At 39.7% G+C, this 20,160-nt stretch overlaps 1 protein-coding gene and 1 pseudogene across 3 annotated transcripts; one reads left to right on the forward strand and one right to left on the reverse strand.

The window, feature by feature from the left end:
* The first annotated feature begins 9,537 nt into the window (after positions 1-9,537).
* Positions 9,538-18,878, forward strand: SNRPE (small nuclear ribonucleoprotein polypeptide E). 3 transcript variants are annotated; one of them, XM_007166138.2, is made up of 5 exons: positions 9,538-9,674; positions 10,173-10,199; positions 11,153-11,215; positions 12,161-12,239; positions 14,446-18,878. In XM_007166138.2, the coding sequence occupies exons 1-5, from the start codon at positions 9,621-9,623 to the stop codon at positions 14,499-14,501; spliced, it is 279 nt and encodes a 92-aa protein (XP_007166200.1). In that variant the 5' UTR covers positions 9,538-9,620; the 3' UTR covers positions 14,502-18,878. The 3 variants fall into 3 exon arrangements, with proteins under 3 accessions (XP_007166200.1, XP_057391927.1, XP_057391933.1); XM_057535944.1 differs by having other exon boundaries at positions 9,568-9,656; XM_057535950.1 differs by lacking the exon at positions 10,173-10,199 and having other exon boundaries at positions 9,580-9,656.
* LOC103019051 (40S ribosomal protein S15-like) lies at positions 17,866-18,243 on the reverse strand (annotated as a pseudogene).
* Positions 18,879-20,160: the final 1,282 nt, after the last annotated feature.

Consider the following 20,160-nt stretch of genomic DNA (forward strand, 5'->3'; position numbering starts at 1 on the left):
GGTGTATTGTATACCTTCCAGTTTTCTTCATTTCCGAATTGAATTTTCTTTTCTTGATGTTGGTCTCCTTCATATCACCTCAAGGTTTAGACTGTGAAGGAACAAGTATGATGGGGATAATAGTCCTGAAAGGAGACATACTGTACATAATCAGAAGGAAGAGGAAAGGACCTGCCCATTTTGATATTTTGCTATAGGTGGCCAGTTTTGTTTCTCATAGGGAAATCTGACCCACCTGTCATGTTGGCTCCTAAGGAACTGCTGTTGTAAGCGGCTCATCAAGAGTTGAAGTTCATGTAGCGTTTTTGGGAATATGGAAAAGGAAGAAAGCCACAGGACTGCCCATTCAGTCTTGGGAATATCTGGATGATTCTACACAAGCAAAACTGACTTGAAATTTATGTATAGACACTTCTCTACCAATCCATCTTCAGCTGACTGAATGTTATCTAATAGCCCTTCTCCAAAGCAAGGGTGGAATGTTCTGGTTTCACCACAGATTTTCTACTCATTTCATTTTTGGAATCGGCTTGTAGATTCCAGGTCCCTTTTGTATATAACCTTTATTCTTTTGCTTTTATAAAAATAATTTTGTTTCATATTTAAAGCCCTGTATTAGTCAATGATTCATGTTCAGCATTATTTGAACCATTTGCCATTACAGAAAGAGAAATACTTTATTTGTGTTTTAAATAAAACTGGTGTAGGAAAGTCTTGATGTTATGAGTTAAGTAGTCGTACATCACTTCAGCCTGGGATCTGCCTCAATAGAGGGCCAGTTTCACAGATACTATTTGTCTTTAGAAACCTTTTACAAAGACATACTGCCAGACTTCTCACAAGTATGCTCAGTTTTAGTTGCATTTGCTTTAGGTAAGAATAAATACTATTATATGTGAGGATTTTTTTCTGACACTGATACTTAGCCATTAGCGTTGTAACTCAAGTAATGTCAGTAAGTTTTTTAAAGGAGAGAGGGTTTAGAAGTGATCTGAGATGGTTCCAACAATTTAGAATTTTCAAGCATGAAGGCATATAAAATTTTTACTTCAGGAAAGTCCAGTTTTTTGTTATGGGAATACATATAAATTTTTAACTTACCAGAGAATATAGATTTTCCCAAATAGTCTAAAAGTAGTCCCCAAAAAGTTGAGTCAACTTTTCACAGAAAGCAGAACAGATTGTGTATTCAGTTTTGAGTGATGATGGTTTTCAATTTTAACAGGAAAAGGGCCCAGATGTTGTAGAATTTGGTCATAGCATAGCCAGAACTTTCAAGATAATTTGCAGCTCATGTATTTGTCTCAATAAATGATCCTTAAAGTCTGGCCTTAACCTCAAGTTCCAGTGGATCCTCTCACATACGACCAGAACATAGTTTGTTTTCATCTCAACCAATCTTTGGTCGATGTTTAATTATTACAGTTTCAGAAATAAAGCTTGTTCTCTATATTGATCAAAGTTCTATGATCCTTTTCTAAAATTGTGGCTTCATTTTGCCAGAATATTTCTGCAGTTTTTTAAAATATTTGCTTTGAATTTGTCAGGAACCAACAGGAACCGTGTAGTCTCCAGTTGCTATGTAGCACCACTTTAAAGTAGCTAACATATATTGAGTACTTATTATGTGCCTCTTAATTCACATACCCATTTTGACACTAAATCCTACACTGCCTTGGAAGATTACTGCTTTTTATCTCCACTGTAGTGTCACAATCAGTGTGTTCAGATGTAACAGTAAGAAAGTATATTTTTATGTGCAGTTGGGTTTGATTCGTTGAACCTTTCAAGAACTCTTTTTTTTCTTAAATCTGGTCTTTGAAAGCTGCTCAGTAAGTCTGTGGAAGTTTCCACAACCTACACATCTAACTGCATTAATAATTCATTCTCCAAACTCTAATTTATATGAATTGCAAAATGTTAGAGGCATCAACACAAAATACTTGACCATTTTCTTAACATTGTACAATAAAATTGACAGTATAAACAATGGCCGTAAATAAGAATAGCAATTAAAATTTTATATTTTAAAAAATAGGAGTCATAAAATTTAACTGAGTGGGCCTATTAGTAAAGTGTGGTTGGATTTAATTGGGTAAGTGTTGCAGAGTCTGAGTCAATCGTGACGAGCAACAGTGGATTATAACTTGGTAATGCCTGTTCCTGGGTTTTTTGGTCTTTAGGATTCTGTGACTGATTTGTGTTCAGATAGGAGTAAAGCAATAGCCTACTGAGTTAAGGGTGTAAACACCCAATATTCAGACTGAAGAATGTAGAGGAGGAAAAATGATTAAGTAAAAGACTACTGTGGGACTTCCCTGGCGATTCAGTGGTTAAGATTCCGCGCTTCCACTGTATGGGGCGTGGGTTCGATCCCTGGCTGGGGAACTAAGATCCTGCATGGCGCGGCCAAAAGAAAAAAAAAAGACTACTGTTTGTTGAATAGACAAATGACTGAAATAGGACATTGGATGGATCAAGAACACTCAAAGGAGGAGGGGAAATTTCAAGGGGAAGGAGAAGCTAAATAAGAAGGAACCCTTCCCTGGTTAGGTGTACTTGATTAGTGAGGTCACTTATTTAGGTTGAGAGGTCAAGGAAGGTAGTCAAGTTTAGAAAAGCTGTGAGGAAATGTGAAATACGTTGGCATAACTGCTGCAAAGTGTTTTGGACTGCCTTCCCTTGAAGAGGCTCAAATTAGAACATTATGAATTCTAACCATCATTAAACACTGCTGGCCACTAGGGATTAAGTATAAGGTAAACCCCTGCCTTTGAAATACTTTTAAGGAAAAAGTAACAGGAGTGAAATGGGTACAAGTAATAAATGGATGATGCTGTCTATAGAGGGGATGAGTGAGAAATCAATGAGTTCAAGACTGGTCAGGGAAGTTTTCCTTGAGGTGTTAGATCTGGAGTTTTGTGTAGCTTAGCAAAGGAGATGATTTGAGCTGCAAACAAAGCCAAATTGAGCAGGTAAGGTTTGTTTTTAGTGACCTCTGACAATCCCGTTGGCATTCTCAGAGTCTGTCTTGTCTCATTCTTGCTCAGTTTGCTGTCAGCTGTTCTTGGCTAAGGAATAAACTGGTCTTTTACAAAGAAAGAAGGATCTATTTTAAATGTGAATCTGAGTCACTCTGTTTCATGAAATCCTCCTGTGCCTTCCCCTTCCCTCCAAAATTAAAGTCCCTTAGCATAGCATGTAAGGCCCTGTTGTACCAGCCTCTTCCATCACTCACCCTTCATGCTCTACACTAGCAAAATTACTGACAGTCGACTTCCCTTATACACCAATCTGTCTCTAGCTGTTTGCCTTTGTTAATGCTGTCCTCTATTTAAAGGTCTCTTTTCTCCTCTTTTCATTGGCTAATTCCTACACACTCCATGACTTCCAGGTTACCTCTCCCACTACCCTGTTCTCCCTCTCCCCAAACTGGGCTCTGGTGCCTGTCTACTAGACATATACTCTTTGTTTACCCTCATTGTTTTGAAATTGTTTACCTCTCCATCAGCAGAGTATAAACTCCTTGAGATAGAGATTCTTACTAACCTATATATTCTCAGCACCTAGTACAAGTCTGGCACGTAGAAGGTATATTTGTTAGGGCAGAAACAACATACCACAGCCTGGGTGGCTTAAACAACATAAATGTATTTTCTCACAGTTGTGGGTGCTAGAATTCCAAGATCATGGTGTTGGCTAGTTTGGGTTCTTCTGAGGCCTTTCTCTTTGGTTTGCAGATGTTCCCCTTCTCACTGTGTCCTCACATGACGCATGGCCTTCCCTCTGCATGTACATGTCTGCATTTTAATCTCTCGGTAGAAGGACACTAGTCACCTTGGATTAGGGCCCACCCATATGACCTCATTCAACCTTAATTTCCTCTTTAAGGACCTATTTCCAAATAGTCACATTCTAGAGGTACTGGGGTTTAGAGCTTCAACACATGAATTTTGGGGGGCACACTTCGGAAAATAACAAAGCATTCAATAAATACTTGCTGCCCATTTCAAGGGCTGTTGATCTTTGTTAGGCTGCCCCTGTCTCTTCCCAACCCCATTCTTTGTCATGCTTCATTCAGCAAGTTTTGAGGCTCCTGGTTGATACGCAAGAAACTTTAAGCTGAGAGGAAGGATGTTCTTCAATATTCCGAAGGCCTGGAGGTGACTCTTCTCAGGATATGTCCCTTTGGACCAGTGATTCTCAGGGTATGTCTCTGTGTACCAGTGATTTGCAGATACCTTGGGAATGTCATGAAAATCTCAAATTTTACAAGAACATTATGATTAGTTAGAACAAAAAAAGGGAAACAAATGTCATAGTACTTTCCACTATCTAATAAATTCATTGAATTGGTGATATTCATTCACAAGTTTCAAAATTCAAAATGTGTATAAGGGCATACAGTAAAAATCCTCCCTCCTACTCCTGCCCCAGCTACCCACTTCTCCTCCAAAACCAATGTTCTCAGTTTCTCAGGTTTTCTACAGATATTTTAGGCACATATAAGCAAATATACTTCTATATAATATTATATATAAAACACGATATCCTGCACCTTGCTTTTATTATATTTATTATGAACAGTTTTAAATTATGAATTACAAATTCATGACAAATCCTGTTTCACCTATACCCATACCAGCTATCCATCCCCTATTCTGGCCCCCAGGACTGGGGCTAGGGTGAGGCAAGCGAGGTACCTGGGCATAATTTAAGGAAGTGCTCACTCTCAGGGTTGTACTTGTACATGCAAGTGTGACTCCTTAAATTTTACTCCTTAGGCTTGCCCCATCTGAGATCCAGCTCTGCCGGCTCCACTAAATTATTGTGAAATTAATCTCAAATGTATTCATAGCTTACTTTTTCTCTTACTGTATATTGGATATCTTTTCATAACAGGACACAAAGAACTGCAATTTTTATTATAGTTGCATAGTGTTACACTATATGAACATGCAATAATTGAGCTAGTTCCTATTGATTGACATTTAGGTTGTTTCCCATCTTGGTATTTTAAACAATGCTGCAATGATTATATTATTTCACACATGTAAGTTTGTATGATTAAGTGTCTAGAATTGGAGCTTAATAAGGTATATTACCACCAGTTTTTGATCTTTGCCAACCTAGTGAGGGAAAATGATTTCTCAGTGTAGTTTAGTTTGCATTTCTTTTATAATGAGTGAAGTTTGACCTCTTTTCATACCTTTGAAGACCATTTGTATTTCCTTTGCTATAAAACTGATTGTTCATATCCATTGCCAATTTCTATTTTGGGTCTTTGTGTCAGATTAGAAATGGCTGCAAATTCTTTAATACACCTCCAATAAAGAGGTGGGCTCTATTTTTCCAGCCCTTGAATCTGGCCTGGGGTGTGAACATTATACTAGTTCCAGGCCTGGCCTTAAAGGGTACTGTTAGCTTCAGCTTTGGCTTCTTAGAGCCTTGGGCCCCCATATAATAAAGCATATTCCTCTGCCAGAGAGACCAGGTGGTGAGGCCCTGAGGCTATATAGACATGGAGACTGACTCAGGTGGGGCTAGCCTTCTAAATACACATGCCAAGGCCTTAGACACATCTGAAGCAGAAAAATCACCCAGCTGATCCCTGCCCAAACTCTCGACCCACAAAGGTCACAAATTAAAAAAAAAAAAAAGAAAAACTTTGCTGTTTTAAGCCATTACGTTTTGGAATATTTCTTACACAGCATTTTTTTTTTTCGAGTTCTTTATATATTAGTAAAATTACCCACTTTTCTGATGTGGTGCAAACATACTTTTCCCAGATCTTCTCATTTTGCTTATTATGGTGGCTTTTTAGTGATGCAAAACTTTATAATTTTTATATAATTGAATGTATTACTTTTCTTTTAAAAACCAGCTAGAGCATACAATTGAATAAAAGACAATTTTCCAGACCAAGAGAGATGAAATATCTATGATTAAACTGGATGAACTAGAAAGAAGAAACTAAAAACTACAGAAAATTTAAAACTTCTCAAAGACTCAAAGGAAAGTTTGAACAAATAGAAAGCCATCATGTACTTAGATTTTTAAAAATTAATTCTAAGTTGTTCTAGATTTAATGTCATCACAGTAAAAATACCAAAAGGATTTTTTAAAATTAGATAAGCTTATTCTAAAGTTTTAAAGGAAAACCAGAATAACTAGGAAAATTCTATGTACTTCTAGTCCTACCAAATAAGAAAATATTATAAAGCTACAATACTTATAACAGTGATACTAGTCTATAAATAGACACTAAAATCAACTGAACAAAATATAAACGCTATACATAAAAACACATACCTAGGGGACTTCCCTGGTGGCACAGTGGTTAAGCATCTGCCTGCCAATGCAGGGGACACGGGTTCGAGCCCTGGTCCGGGAAGATCCCACATGCGGCTGAGCAACTAAGCCTGTGCGCCACAACTACCGAGCCTGCACTCTAGAGCCCTCGAGCCACAACTACTGAGGCCCACGCACCTAGAGCCCGTGCTCTGCAACAAGAGAAGCCACTGCAGTGAGAAGCCCGTGCACCGCAACAAAGAGTAGCTCCCGCTCGCTGCAACTAGAGAAAGCCCGCGTGCAGCAATGAAGACCCAACACAGCCAAAAATAAATTTAAAATAAATAAATAAATAAATACATTAAACAAACAAACAAAAAACACATACCTACACACACACATACACTTGGTATATCATAAAAGTGGCATTTAAAATTGAATGAGGAACAAAGGATTATTTTTATGTAATAGTGATGGACAACTGGGTAGCCACCTAGAAATTTTTTAAGTTGTATCAGTTCTAGGATATACTGGGATAAATTCTAATTGGATCAAAGATTTAAATGGAAAAGGGCAAAATCATTAAGAAAAAAATAGTAAACCTCTTCTCATGAGTTGTATAATCAGTCAAATGATTGGTTATAGAGATCAATCCTTAAAAGTTTAGAAATCATGACTTCAGAAACAGGAAAATGCAAAAACAAGTAGCTAAGCATCTCTACATCTGAGATGGGATAGGTATACTGGTATGTTCTAGTCACACTGTCTTCAAATTCAGCAAACCTCAACTTTACTCCATGCACATCATGACCCTCTATTTGGTTTGGGGGATGGTTAAAAAGAAATAATTATTCTGTGTGTTTCCTAGCTCTCTCTTTTTTTATTTTTATTTATTTGGTTGCACTGGGTCTCAGTTGTGGCAGGCAGGCTCCTGAGTTGTGGCTCTCCAGTTCCTTATTTGCAGCATGTGAACTCTTAGTTGCAGCATGCATGTGGGATCTAGTTCCCTGACCAGGGTTTGAACCCGGGCCCCCTGCATTGGGAGCATGGAGTCTTATCCACTGTGCCACAAGGGAAGTCCCATCTAGCTGTTTTTAAAAAATCACTTTCATATCCTTTGATCTCACATTTTTATGAGGTTGCCATTAATATTATCCTCATTAAACAGAAGGCCTTGAAACTGAGCAGGACCCTGTGAGGCCTTCCAGGGGACAGACCCCCTTGTATCTCCTGCCTCTTATTTATAGAAAAGCTTTAACCTCCTAGGACTTCCCTGAGTTTCTAAGAGTAAATTTAATCAGAGAAGTGAGAAAATGCAGAAACAAAGGAAAACAGTCAAGCAAGACAAAATAATGATAGTTTAGCCATAAAACAAAGTCAAGGGCTATAGATAATATCCTGAGCCATATCCTTCAGTTGTTTTTCAGTTACCAAAACAACTAAGAAGCTAACTGCATCTTGACCATGAACACCTAGCCTCCAGACCACCTGGAGCCTGAGGATTGATAATGCTAACCCCTGTGACCTCACGTGGTTACCTCAACACCCAGAGAATTGTGCATGAGCTGATCATGTACCTGCAAGCCTCTCCCTTACATTGTCTTTAAAAATCCTTTCCTAAAAGCCACTGGGGAGTTCGGGTCTTTTGAGCATGAGCTGCCTGTTCCCCTCGCTTGGCCTCACAATAAATGCTGTACTTTCCTTCATCACAAACCAGCGTCAACAGCTTGGCTTTACTGCTCCTCCACTGAGTGGACCTAAGTTTGGTTTGGTAACAACCTCAGTTAAACAAGTTAGGATTTTGCTACTTGCCCTAAGTGGTGTCCCCTTTGACGGGCCCCTTCAACTCTGAGCTTCAGTTTCCTTGTCTATAAAATGGGTATTCCAATTAAATGAAATTTCTGCCAGCCCACAACATAACCTAACAAATTCCAACTCCTCCCCTCCCAGCTGTGTTACCCAGGAAAAGATAAGGTCAAACATTGAGACCTTAATGTGTACACATGTATACTACTACTTCATTGAATCTTTAACCCCATGAGGAAGAAACTTTCTTTTTTGGTTGCGCCAGGTCTTAGCTGTGGCCGGCAGGCTCCTTAGTTGCGGCATGTGAACTCTTAGTTGCGGCATGCATGTGGGATCTAGTTCCCTGACCAGGGATCAAAGCCGCACCCCCTGCATTGGGAGCCTGGAGTCTTAAACCCCTGCGCCACCAGGGAAGTCCCCGAAGGAACATTTTTATCTCCACTTTGGTAACAACTAAGCCAAGACATGGCAAGGCTGAATAACTTTTTTTTTAAATAAATTTTTGTATTTATTTTAATTTTGGCTGTGTTGGGTCTTCATTGCGGTATGCTGGCTTTCTCTGGTTGTGGCGAGCGGGGGCTGCTCTCCATTGCGGTGCACGGGCTTCTCACTACGGTGGCTTCTCTTGTTGCAGAGCCGGGGCTCTAGGCTCGCGGGCTTCAGTAGTTGCAGCACACAGACTCAGTAGTTGTGGCTCACAGGCTCTAGAGCGCAGGCTCAGTAGTTGTGGCGCACGGGCTTAGTTGCTCCGCGGCACGTGGGATCTTCCCGGGCCAGGGCTCGTACCCGTGTCCCCTGCATTGGCAGGAGGATTCTCAAACACTACGCCACCAGTGAAGTCCAAGGCTGAATAACTTATTCTTGGTCACACACTATAACAGTGCCAGATTTGAGGCCAGAAATCAGACTTCAGGGTTTTCACGCTACATAGATCTTCTGTTGCCACCTTACAATAACTCCTCACAAAGTTGATGAGAGTTGAATCGGTTACTGTAGCAAACCAGAGCATCTGGCTTTTGAATTCGGATTGTCTGTGGCCGAAAGTGTCAGCTGTGGGAGCCCTGAGTTTGGGCTTCTTGCGGCCCTACCCTGTCCAACACAACGCTGCTATCAAGCCTAAATTCCAGGGAAATAGGCCTTAGAAAAAGCACTAAACCAACCTATTTCACAGACAGAGGTACGCAATGGGACGATCTGGCTCTTAAAGCCGACTCAGAAAATGAAGTCGCGATGGCCAAGCGCTGTGCACCGCCTCCCGCCAGCCGCCGCACAACCGAAGCCGCTAGGCTCCTCCTCCAGCCTCCCTTTAGGTGGCGCTGTAGGACCAACCCACGTTCCAAAATGCAGTCGCCGCAGTTGCTACAAAGCACCGAGACAAGCGGAGCCCGTGGCTAGAGAGGTATTTCCCAGGAGCCTCCCAGGTCGCCCCGCGAGCACCATGCACTTCCGCTTCCGGCTCTTTATTCCGGAAGTTGCTTTTTGAGGTAGTGTGCGGGATAGTGTGGTCTTTGTGAGCTTCCACCATGGCGTACCGGGGCCAGGGCCAGAAGGTGCAGAAGGTGATGGTACAGCCAATCGTATCCTACTCGGGATGTGAGAAGGAGGAGGTTCGGGCCAGGAAATGGGGGGGCGAAGGAGCAGACGGAGCAGGCCAGAGGGAGCGGAGTCCGGCCCCTCATCCCATGAGCCCCTGGGGCGGCCGAGACTGGGAGAAAGCGCGGGTAGTTGAAGAAGCAGTTACGGGTGGGAGGTGGGCTTGGCGGACCCCTGCGGTGGGAAATGCAGGAATGGCGGGGGTGAGCCGTTGGAAGACAACCTTAGTTAAGTACTCAGTGAAAGCGGGAGTTATCGGTCTCGTGCCCGAGGACGATGTCGGCGCCGAAGAAACTCAAGGAGAATGAGAGTGGGAGGGGATTCGTTTACAGTGTTTAGGGACCCCCAAATGGGTGCCTAGTTGGGCACTTTGCATAGGCACAGACGTCGCGTTCAGAAAAGTGAGATGGGTGTAGGATTGACCAGTTCCAGGAAGCAGAGTCTATGCTATACGTGTATTTTTTCCTTAACTACTGCTGCAGAATCTCATCTTCAGATACTTGCAAAATGTAAGTTGTTTGTTGTTAACTGTTTCATAATTACTTTTTAAGTTAAAGATGAATTTATTTGGCTGTTTGTTTCATCCTGTCTGATCATTGTTCTAGAGTTAAAAGTAGATGAAACTGGAGATTGCGAGGGTTAATTACTTTACAAGACCAAAATTACTAATTTCAAAAAGTAATTATTGGATGACATGACAGTGGTAATTGGGTACTTCTGTTGCAGTGGGTATGGCCAGAACATTGGAACCTTTCCCCCTTCCCTTTAGGATGAGACACTGGAAGAAAAATTCAGTCGGCTTTAAACTAGGTCATAAAGTGGTGTGTTTAGCACTTTGCGGGGTGGGGGACACACTTATATATATAGGAAAGACACAAAAAAGGAAGACAGGAAGGATAGGTTCAGAGGATTTAGTGGCAGCCTTCTTTCCTTTGAGGGGATTTTTAGCAACTCAAAATTTGACTTGACAAGGCGGAGTATTTATCTCTGAAAGAAAATGTGGCTCCTGTTGTTCTGACAAACTTTAGTGTGTGACAACACAATTGAAAAACAGATTAATTTCAAGCTCTTGTAATTTTTAATCACAGGAATTGAGGGTCCCCCTCCTGATTATTAGGTGTGAGACATAGAGAACGAGTACCTAGAGAAAGCTGTCTTGGAGCTGGATTTTGCTATAGCAGATAAGAAAGAAGCCCTTTTAAATGCTATCCTGTCACAAATTTTCACTCTAAATGTATAGAGACTAGAAGCAGTGGAAATATGATTGAGTCCTAAGTTCACAGGAAAATTATTAACTTAGTTCCAATATAGCATTTATTGAGAATGTTTCTTGATAAGTAACTAGTCTTGGCTTTTATTTGTTAAAGTATTTTTAGGAGCCATGTTTGTCTGTTGTTTGACCAAAGTGGTTGGATTTTATTTACTTATTTCTTAACATTTCTATTTTTGTTGATTATTTCAGAGATCTCGGATTCAGGTGTGGCTTTATGAGCAAGTGAATATGCGGATAGAGGGCTGTATCATTGTGAGTACCCAAGATATTTTATCTCAGAGCAGTTTGTTCATAGAAAAAGATTTACCAAAAGATAGCCAGCAGAGTGATATACAAAAAGTCAAAGACCCAACCCACGGAAAGTTCTTCAGGACCCACTATCCTTGTCTCATTGTTCTGCTTGATAGGGATTAGGTAATTCATAAAAGAGAGGGAAAATTACTAGAAAATTATTTAAACAACAGTATTAGTCTTTAAAGGAGGGGTCAAAAGAAATAAAATAGGGCGGGGGAGATGGGATTAATGGAGTATTAGTTCTGGGTTAGGTGATACCTGAATAGAACTGGGTGGGGTTAGTTAAATAAGATGTCCACGATGGCAGAATAGCCTAAATAGTGTTGTTAAAAAGGAAGATATGGATGGAATTGTTATGCTATGACTCTGGTATTTCTTTTAGACAGTGTAGATTCCATCAATAATCTCCCCTTCCCTGTTTACTAGTTGGAAAACAAGCACGGTGGTTGGTGGTGATAGTGTCTTGTGGGGAACATGGGAAGAGTTAATTCATATATGTACACGCACTATATTGAGCACATTATAAAAGATAAGGGAAATGGCTGTTTGGCATAGTTAATGAAATCTTAAGTCCCAAAGGTTCCAGAAGTAATTTGAAGTACATTCCATCTTCCTTTATTTAAAAAGAGGCTTAGGGAGTTTCCTGGTTGCCTAGTGGGTAGGGTTCCGGGCTTTCACTGCCGTGGCCCGGGTTCAATCCCTGGTCGGGGAATTGAGATCCTGCAAGCCATGCGGTGTGGCCAAAAAAAAAAAGGCTTAGGACGGGGAGGTGGTGTTTCAGCTAAAAGATCAGTGGAGAGGTGAGTTTCTGAAGTTAGCATCTCTACATATAGCCATTTTCATTTAGAATGGTTTGGATATGATCTTACGTGAAGATGACAGTCAATTGGCTTATTTTTCTAGGGTTTTGATGAGTATATGAACCTCGTATTAGATGATGCAGAAGAGATTCATTCTAAAACAAAGTCAAGAAAACAACTGGGTAAGCCTATAGATGGCCTTAAAGAATTGTAGAAGTTTTTATTCACTTGCAGAATTGAATTGCAACTCATTTCATGTTTAAATTTAGTTTGCATTTGAGAAGTTATTATTTGGGAGAGAAATATACTCTTGAAATCATCCTTTGCCACTTATTCTTTACCCCACTCCATTTTTGCTTTTGTCTCTCCACTCAGAGAGCTCTCACAAAGGTTACCAAAGACTAATTGGTGTTAAATCTAATGGTCCTCATTTTATTGAGCTCTAAGCAGCATTTGGCTCTGTGATACTATAGTCAGGTTTTCGCTTTTCATTACTAGTTGTTCCTTTTTCAGACTTTTATATATTCATTCTTTAGGACCCAGCCATTAACTGTTGGAGTTGCTCAAGTCTTGGTTCTAGGTCCTCCTGTCATTCAGTATTATTTTCCTAGGCACTCAAGACTGCACCTTAAATTGCATTTATATGTTGACTTCCAAATTTGCATTTGTAGTTCTAGACTTCTCTGAGCCTACTCAACGTTTCTACCTGGATGTCTCAAAGGCTCCTCAAAGTTAGCATATCAGAAATCAAACTCAGTTCCAACCCCTCACACACTATTTAGAGCTGTTTTAGTGTTCTCTGCCATACTGAATGGCACCAGTTCTATTCAGTTTGCTAATAAATTTCTCTGCCACTACCTCAGCCCCCTCCAGTTTGCTCTGCAGGCTCCTGTCATCTTTTATTTAAAACACTAATCTGAACTTGTCATCTCTTTGCTAGAAATCCTTCAATGGCTTCTTATTGCTCATAGGATAAGGACATCTTTAATGTATCCTTCAAGGTCCTTCATGATCTGGCCTTATCTCCCTCTGCTCATTTTGTATCACTTTGCACTTCATTTTCTGAGCTTCACCCACACTTCTTTCAATTCTTGGAATCTGCACATTTGTCCCATCATAAATCTTTGTATATGCTGTCACCTGTTTCTTGGGACTCAGATCAAATGTCACTTCCTGCCAGGGTTTGGTTTTGTTTTGCTTGGGGTGGGGATTGATGAAGGGTGTGCTGTGCTGAGTTTGTAGTAAAATATTCATCACTGGGATTATTAATGTCTCTGCCACTGGACCACATGCTGCATTAGTGCATGAGTCCTGTCTTTTTTGTTCCCTAATATGCTCAGTGCCTAACTCAGTGCATGCCACATAGTAGAAATTTTAAAATATTTGAACAGTGAAGGCAATTTCTTAACCCACGTTCTTTAGGATTCATGGCTTCATCAAGACCTACTGAATCATTTCTGTTAAAACTCTATTAACTTGAGGTTTATTTAGGCATTTTGTCTTTAATTGTTTAATGCCCCACTTCAGAGCTCACTGGTATTTTTATCAGTGGTGGGTTTCAGGTGCCTCTTTCTTCCAGTCCTTGAGGATTCTCTTGAGCCTGTACTAGCTATGTGGAAAGTAGATTCTAAGGAGTGGTATAATGTTTTGCTTTGCTTTTTCCTGCTTAGGCTATTTTTGTGAAAGCCTGGATTTTTCAAATTTAAACATGTCTTGCCAGGAAGGCCAAGCTAACCTTACTGATGTTATTTATAAATTATTTGCAAAGTGTTGATTTCCTATGGTAATATCCACCCTGTAGAACAGATTAATATTACCTGTTGTAGAAGCCTGGGAAAGTGAAACAATTTAATTGCTATTGGTGTTGATTAGCATTTCTCAAACCATTTTACTGAACACCAGTGTTCCTGAAGATATTTATAGATATTTCTCAGGAAAAAAGTATTCTCTGCTCAAATAAGTTTAGAAAATGTTAGGTAAAACTTAAACAAGTTTGTGTATCTCAGGATGAAATCTATTGTATTAAGAACTGTAAGAAAGGGGTTATAGTAAATATGCTGCATTTCCTAAAAAAACTAATTTCTCAACTTCTACAAACTCAGAGCATTAGGAAATGTTGGGGTAGTTGACTTAGTCTACAGAAACTACTTTTCGTAAAATAACATTTCTCAACCTTCATTAGGTTATTGTTGGAAAAGTGCATATGGTCTAATATGCACAACCTTTCAATATATGAATATTGGAAAATGTCACATACCTTCACAAGAGAGAAAGCATTTTCAAAATCACTCAAGAATGATCTGAAATTCTGAGGCTAAAAGCTGGTTACAAAGTTGTCTGAGTGGCTATTAATAGCTTTTTTTTTTTTTTTTTAATTTTGTGTTGCAGGTCGGATCATGCTAAAAGGAGATAACATTACTCTGCTCCAAAGTGTCTCCAACTAGAAATGATCAATGAAGTGAGAAATTGTTGAGAAGGCAATACAGTTTTTTTAGGTGTGCTTTGTTAGAAGTGTAGTTCTAAAGCATTTATTCATATTGTTTTGCTCACCTTTATGTTATTACCAGATGACAATAAATGCTGTGGGATTGTTTTTATTAAAATTTTTACATTGTTTTCTTTTATCCAGGTGTAGAGAGTTTTTACACAATGGCACCATTAGCTGTTAGTATTTATTTTAAGGTTTTCTGAGGATGGCACTTGTCCTGGGCATTTGCTTTTCACAGAACTGGGATCTGTAGATTCTTAAGGCACAGAGTAGGAATTCTACCTGACATGTAATCTTCTGATACTGGGTGGTGGAGAAGGGGAGTGTTCACAAAAGTAAAGATCATGGTGCCAATATATGTCTTCATCATCATTTCTAATTCTGAATGCTGGGACACAAGGGTTTCTAACCACAATAGATTGGGGACATTATAGTAGCTCAGTATTTGCTTAGCACTCTCTTAGAGTTATTGTGTAAGGCCTTTGTGAATTCTTTTATCACTAAGGTCAGAATGTGAGAAGTATTTGGATATAAGCAAAGAATGAAAGTTTGTTAAAAAGGAGCTCTGTTAAGAGTTAACTGGAGGGAGACTTTGTGAGATTGGTAACCTGAAAAAGACCCACAGGCAACACTGGTAAGTTGTTGTTAGGCAGAACAATAGTATGTTAGTTGGGGAAACACCTCTTCTATTATCTCCAAGAATTTTGGTTCTTCCTCCAGTAATTGCTTATTTCCTAATTGAATTATGTGGTCAGTTCTCTCTTGCCCCAATATCTCAGGGTTGTTCTAGTTAGAATTCTGTTAAATGGTTATAGAGCATCTGCTATTAGTTGAATATATACAGTGAAACAGACTGACAAACATAGCTTCAATACCACATGCTAAGTGTTATTTAAGTTGAATCTTGAAAGATGAATAAGGCCTACCTTAAATTCTGGTAATGGGCAGTATTATTAAGGGTAAGTAAGGAAGAAGCAAAAAGTCCAGTTCCTGCTTTTCCAAGTGCCTATGAGGGAGATACAGAACTTTTCTTTAAACTGACTAAAACAATCACTTCATGAGACAGAGGAGATTTGTTGGTGAGTGTAGAAATCAGTCCAGCTTAGAACTTGGCATTCTAGCTGTTCCACTCCATTTGAACTTGTGCCTTTTTGGTCATATTTTGAAATAAAGGGCTGCTTTAGCTCTTTTAACATATTTGAGTTTGAAATTCAATTGAACCTGCTACAGCATGCAAAGAAAACATTGGGCAGCAGAGGGAGTTGCAGTCCTGAGACTGCCTTTCTGGTGAAAAGCTTTTTGAGAGCAGAGCAAAGACCTCCCTGCAGCTTTCATGGCACCAAAATAGCTGGGAAGCAGGATAAAAACTGGAGCAGTATAATCCCTAAGAAAACCTGCTGGCTGCTTTTTCCATTTCCCTGTATGGCCTTTCTGACCTGGCTGCCCTATGTAAGCAAAGCTGTGCCTGCTGTGGCTTATCCTGAATGGATCAAGACATGGAAAGGTCTATTTTTGACAGAACAAGTGGTGATAGTGAGAAATAAGGTACAGTGAACTCTTAAAATTGAGCTCTGTATTTAGAAATCTCTGCTTGCTTTCCTGCTGTACTGGAAGCCTGTGGTGTTTACTTTTTGAGTTGTACTTTTCCACAATCTGGAGATCTTTTCTTCCAACCAGAATTTGTATTACAGAAGGAGTTGCTGTCTGCTTCATTAAGGTTATTAAAACATGCTGCTGGGAAGCTGCTCTTGTTGGCAGCCCTTGGTATGTGAGCGGTTATTTTTCTGGAATGGCTGTTGGTTTCTGAAGGGGTCTTGCTAACCACCCATGAACTCTCTTGTAACATTCTTGAAGTGAGGGGTGGGAGGAGAATCAGGCTCCGAAAAGTAAGTGCTGATTCGGGCCTGGTGTTCTGTTAGTAGTAGGGAGAAAGAAGGATAAGAATAGTTTGAAAATGCTAGAATTTTGTATATGCAGGCACCAAATATTATTGTATCACATTTGTCAATTTCAAGATTAGAGAGTGGATCTCTGTCTAATTTGGATTAAGGCATTATTAGCCAGGAAGTGTCACGGGCATTTCCTGGGGAAAACCTAATAGCACCATCTCATGTTAACTGGATGACACAGGATCTTTTCCCTAATTAATTATTCCTATTAGAACTGATCATAACCACATACTTGTGGCATGCTTTTTTGAGGGGATGCTTGGTAAAACTTAAGGTGGCATGAGAACTTAAGTCTGTTACTACTTAGAATTTAATTTTAATTTAAAAATTATATCCAGTGGAATTTTTAAATATTAAAAAGCATTAGCTTAATACATGTTTATGATCAAACGTAAACTATACAGAAATATACAGAGCAGAAAACAAAAGTCCCTCCTTTTCCCATCAGTGTTCTCCATAAATAACCACTGTTAACAGGTGCTTTCTGAACTCTTTACAGATATATATAGCTTGGTTTGATTCTCATTTTGGTATTACTTTAAAATTTCTTTTAGGTAAAATTTTTACACATACATATAATATTTACACATAATATTACACATAAATACACATAATATTTACTATCTTAACCATCTTATTTATTTATTTTATTTTTTTGGCCGTGCTTCACGGCTTGCGGGATCTCAGTTCCCCAACCAGGGAACCTCTGCCCCCTGAAATGGAAGTGTGGAGTCCTAAACACTGGACTGCCAGGGAAGTCCCTATCTTCACCATTTTAAAGTGTACAGCTCAGTAGTGTTAAGTATATTCACATGGTTATGCAACCAATCTTTAGAACTTCTTTATCTTGCAAAAAACAAACTGTACCTATTAAACAACAACTTAACCATCCCTCCCCTCAGCCCCTGGATTTGATTTTTTGTTTCTGAGTTTGATTAGGTACCTCATATAAGTGGAATCATACAATATTTGTCTTTTTGTGACTGACTTATTTCACTTAGCATAATGTCCTCAAGTTACATCCATGTAGTAGAATGTGTCAGGATTTCCTTCCTTTCTAAGGCTGAATAATATTGCATGTATATATACCACCTTTTGTTTATACATTTAACTGTCGATAGACATTTGGGTTGCTTCCACTTTTTGACTTCTGTAAATAATGCTGCTGTGAATCTTCGAGACCCTGCTTTCAGTTCTTTTGAGTATATTCTCTGTAGATTTTTGAGTAACCATCATACTGTTTTCCACAGCGGCTTTACCATTTTACTTTCTCATCAACAGTGCACAAAGGTTGCAGTTTCTTCACATCCTTGGCAAAACAACTTTTTTTTTTTTTTTAAGAGAAGTCTGTGACTTTATTGGCCGAGCAGGCTACTTGAAGGGGGTGAAACCAGAGGAGTGACCCCGATGCCAGCCTGGCTGTGTAGGTGATTGAGAACTCAGGCTTGATTCCACCTGGTTGAAGGTCTTGACCTTGTAGACGCCCACCATGCTGTCCACCATCTCAGGCAGGATGATGATGTCCTGCAGGTGTGTCTTTACCACCTCAGGCGTCTCCTTGGGCAGTGCCTCCTTCTTGGCCTTGCACTGGCGCTTTAGCAGGGTGTGCTGCTTCCTTGGCAGTCCTGGTTCAGCAGTAGCTGGGTGCTGTACAGCTGTACCAGCTGCTTGTAGGACATGTCCTACAAGGTCCACGCTGCTGTAGGTGAAATTGCAAAAGGTCTGCTGCTTCTGCTCCATTTCTGCCATCTTGTCGATTCTTCAGAGAGGTAAAACTTCTGTTTTTGATAGCAGTCATCCTAATGGTTGTGAGGTTGTAGTTTTGATTTGTATTTCCATAATGATTAGTGATGTTGAGCATCTTTTCATATGTTTACTGGTCATTAGCTTGTCTTCTTTGGAGAAATGTCTATTCAAGTCCTCTGCCTATTTTTAAACAGTTTATTTTTTTGTTAATTTGAAGGAGTTCTTTACATATTCTGGCTTAAATAAATGATTTGCCAATATTTTCTCCCATTCTGTGGGTTGCCTTTTCATTCTGTCATTGTCTTTTGATACACAGAATTTTTAAATTTTGATGTAATCCAGTTTATCTGTGTTTGCTTTTGTTGCCTTTTTTTTTTTTGGCCTTGCCGCAACTTGTGGGATCTTAGTTCCCCGACCAGGGATGGAACCCAGGCCCTTGGCAGTGAAAGTGCAGAGTCCTAACCACTGGACCGCCAGGAATCCCCAGCTGCTTTTTTAGTGTCATAGGTATTTTTATTTATTTATGCACACATAGTCTTTGCAGTTCCGCTGTTATCAACAAAACTTGCACGTAGTTCCATGTTAAACAGCTATGATGTATTCCATTATATGAGTCTCTCAATTTAAGTAATCACACCCTATTGATGGGTATTTTAGACTGTTTCTCATTTTTTACCATTAAAAAAAATTTTGTAATGAACGTCTTCATGCCTGTTTTTGTCCACTTAACATTTTCTGAGGTGAATTCTTAGAAGTGGAATTGCTAGATCAAAGGATATACACATTAAAAAAAAATTCTACAGGTACTTCTAAATTGCCTTCCAAAGTACATGTGAGAAAATTGTCTTCCTCATACTACGCAACCGTTAGGCAGCAGCTTTAATGAAAATCACAGGCTTATTGTGAGGATACTATGAAATAATAATTGCCAACATCCTAAGGATGCCAGAATAGAAAAATGGAAAAAATTTGGCCTTTGATGACTTTTGAACCACTGAATTAACTCTGGAACTTCCCTACCACCTAACTTTTTATGTGAGAGAAGAAAATTCCTGATTGGATTTTCTGTTACTTACAACTAAAGCATTGTAACTGAGAACAGTGTCAGAATGGGGCCACTTGTCTTCAGTACCTCTTAAGCTTGGGATGGGATTAGTTGTTTAGGGAAAATTTGTTAAATGCCATAGTTAAGAAAGTTGGCAATTGAAGTGATAATCTTGGACTGTATGAGGGAATACAAATGAAGTGATGTGACTGATTTTATTCAATAAAACAGTAAACTTCCTTAGTTAAGAAAATAATTCCTGAGAAAGATGATCTTGGATCATCATTCTATGTCCATAGAAATTGCTGTCTCTGGAGTATTAACAGATTAGCCTCATCCCCAGGGCCATCTGAGTTTGCGATGTTTTGCAGGGCTGGGAAATTGCAGAGAGGAACTAGGGAGAATAAACAAATGAGTGCCTCCTTTTTGATGGGCTGTTACTAAACCAGAGATGGTAGGAGTAGAGTGGGAAAGGGAGGATTTTCCCCAGAAAAGCATCTTTCTTTAGATCCTACACGTGATAAGGTACTCAGTTTGCGAAGTTGTTTCTTGTTTTTCACCAGTGTCAGTTTTTATTTGGATGTAAGATGTTAGACATAGTGAAGAATATAAAATTTAGTCCCTGGGCTTCCCTGGTGGCACAGTGGTTAGGAATCCGCCTGCCAATGCAGGCGACATTGGTTCCAGCCCTGGTCCAGGAAGATCCCACATGCCACAGAGCAACTAAGCCTGTGCGCCACAACTACTGAGCCTGTGCTCTAGAGCCCATAAGCCACAACTACTGAAGCCCGTGCGCCTAGAGCCCGTGCTCCATAACGAGAGAGGCCACCACAGTGTTCTCACTGCACACTGCGCACTGCAACGAAGAGTAGCCC

The sequence above is a fragment of the Balaenoptera acutorostrata genome, chromosome 1 (genome assembly GCF_949987535.1).
Source record: "Balaenoptera acutorostrata chromosome 1, mBalAcu1.1, whole genome shotgun sequence".
Taxonomy (NCBI): Eukaryota; Metazoa; Chordata; class Mammalia; order Artiodactyla; family Balaenopteridae; genus Balaenoptera; species Balaenoptera acutorostrata.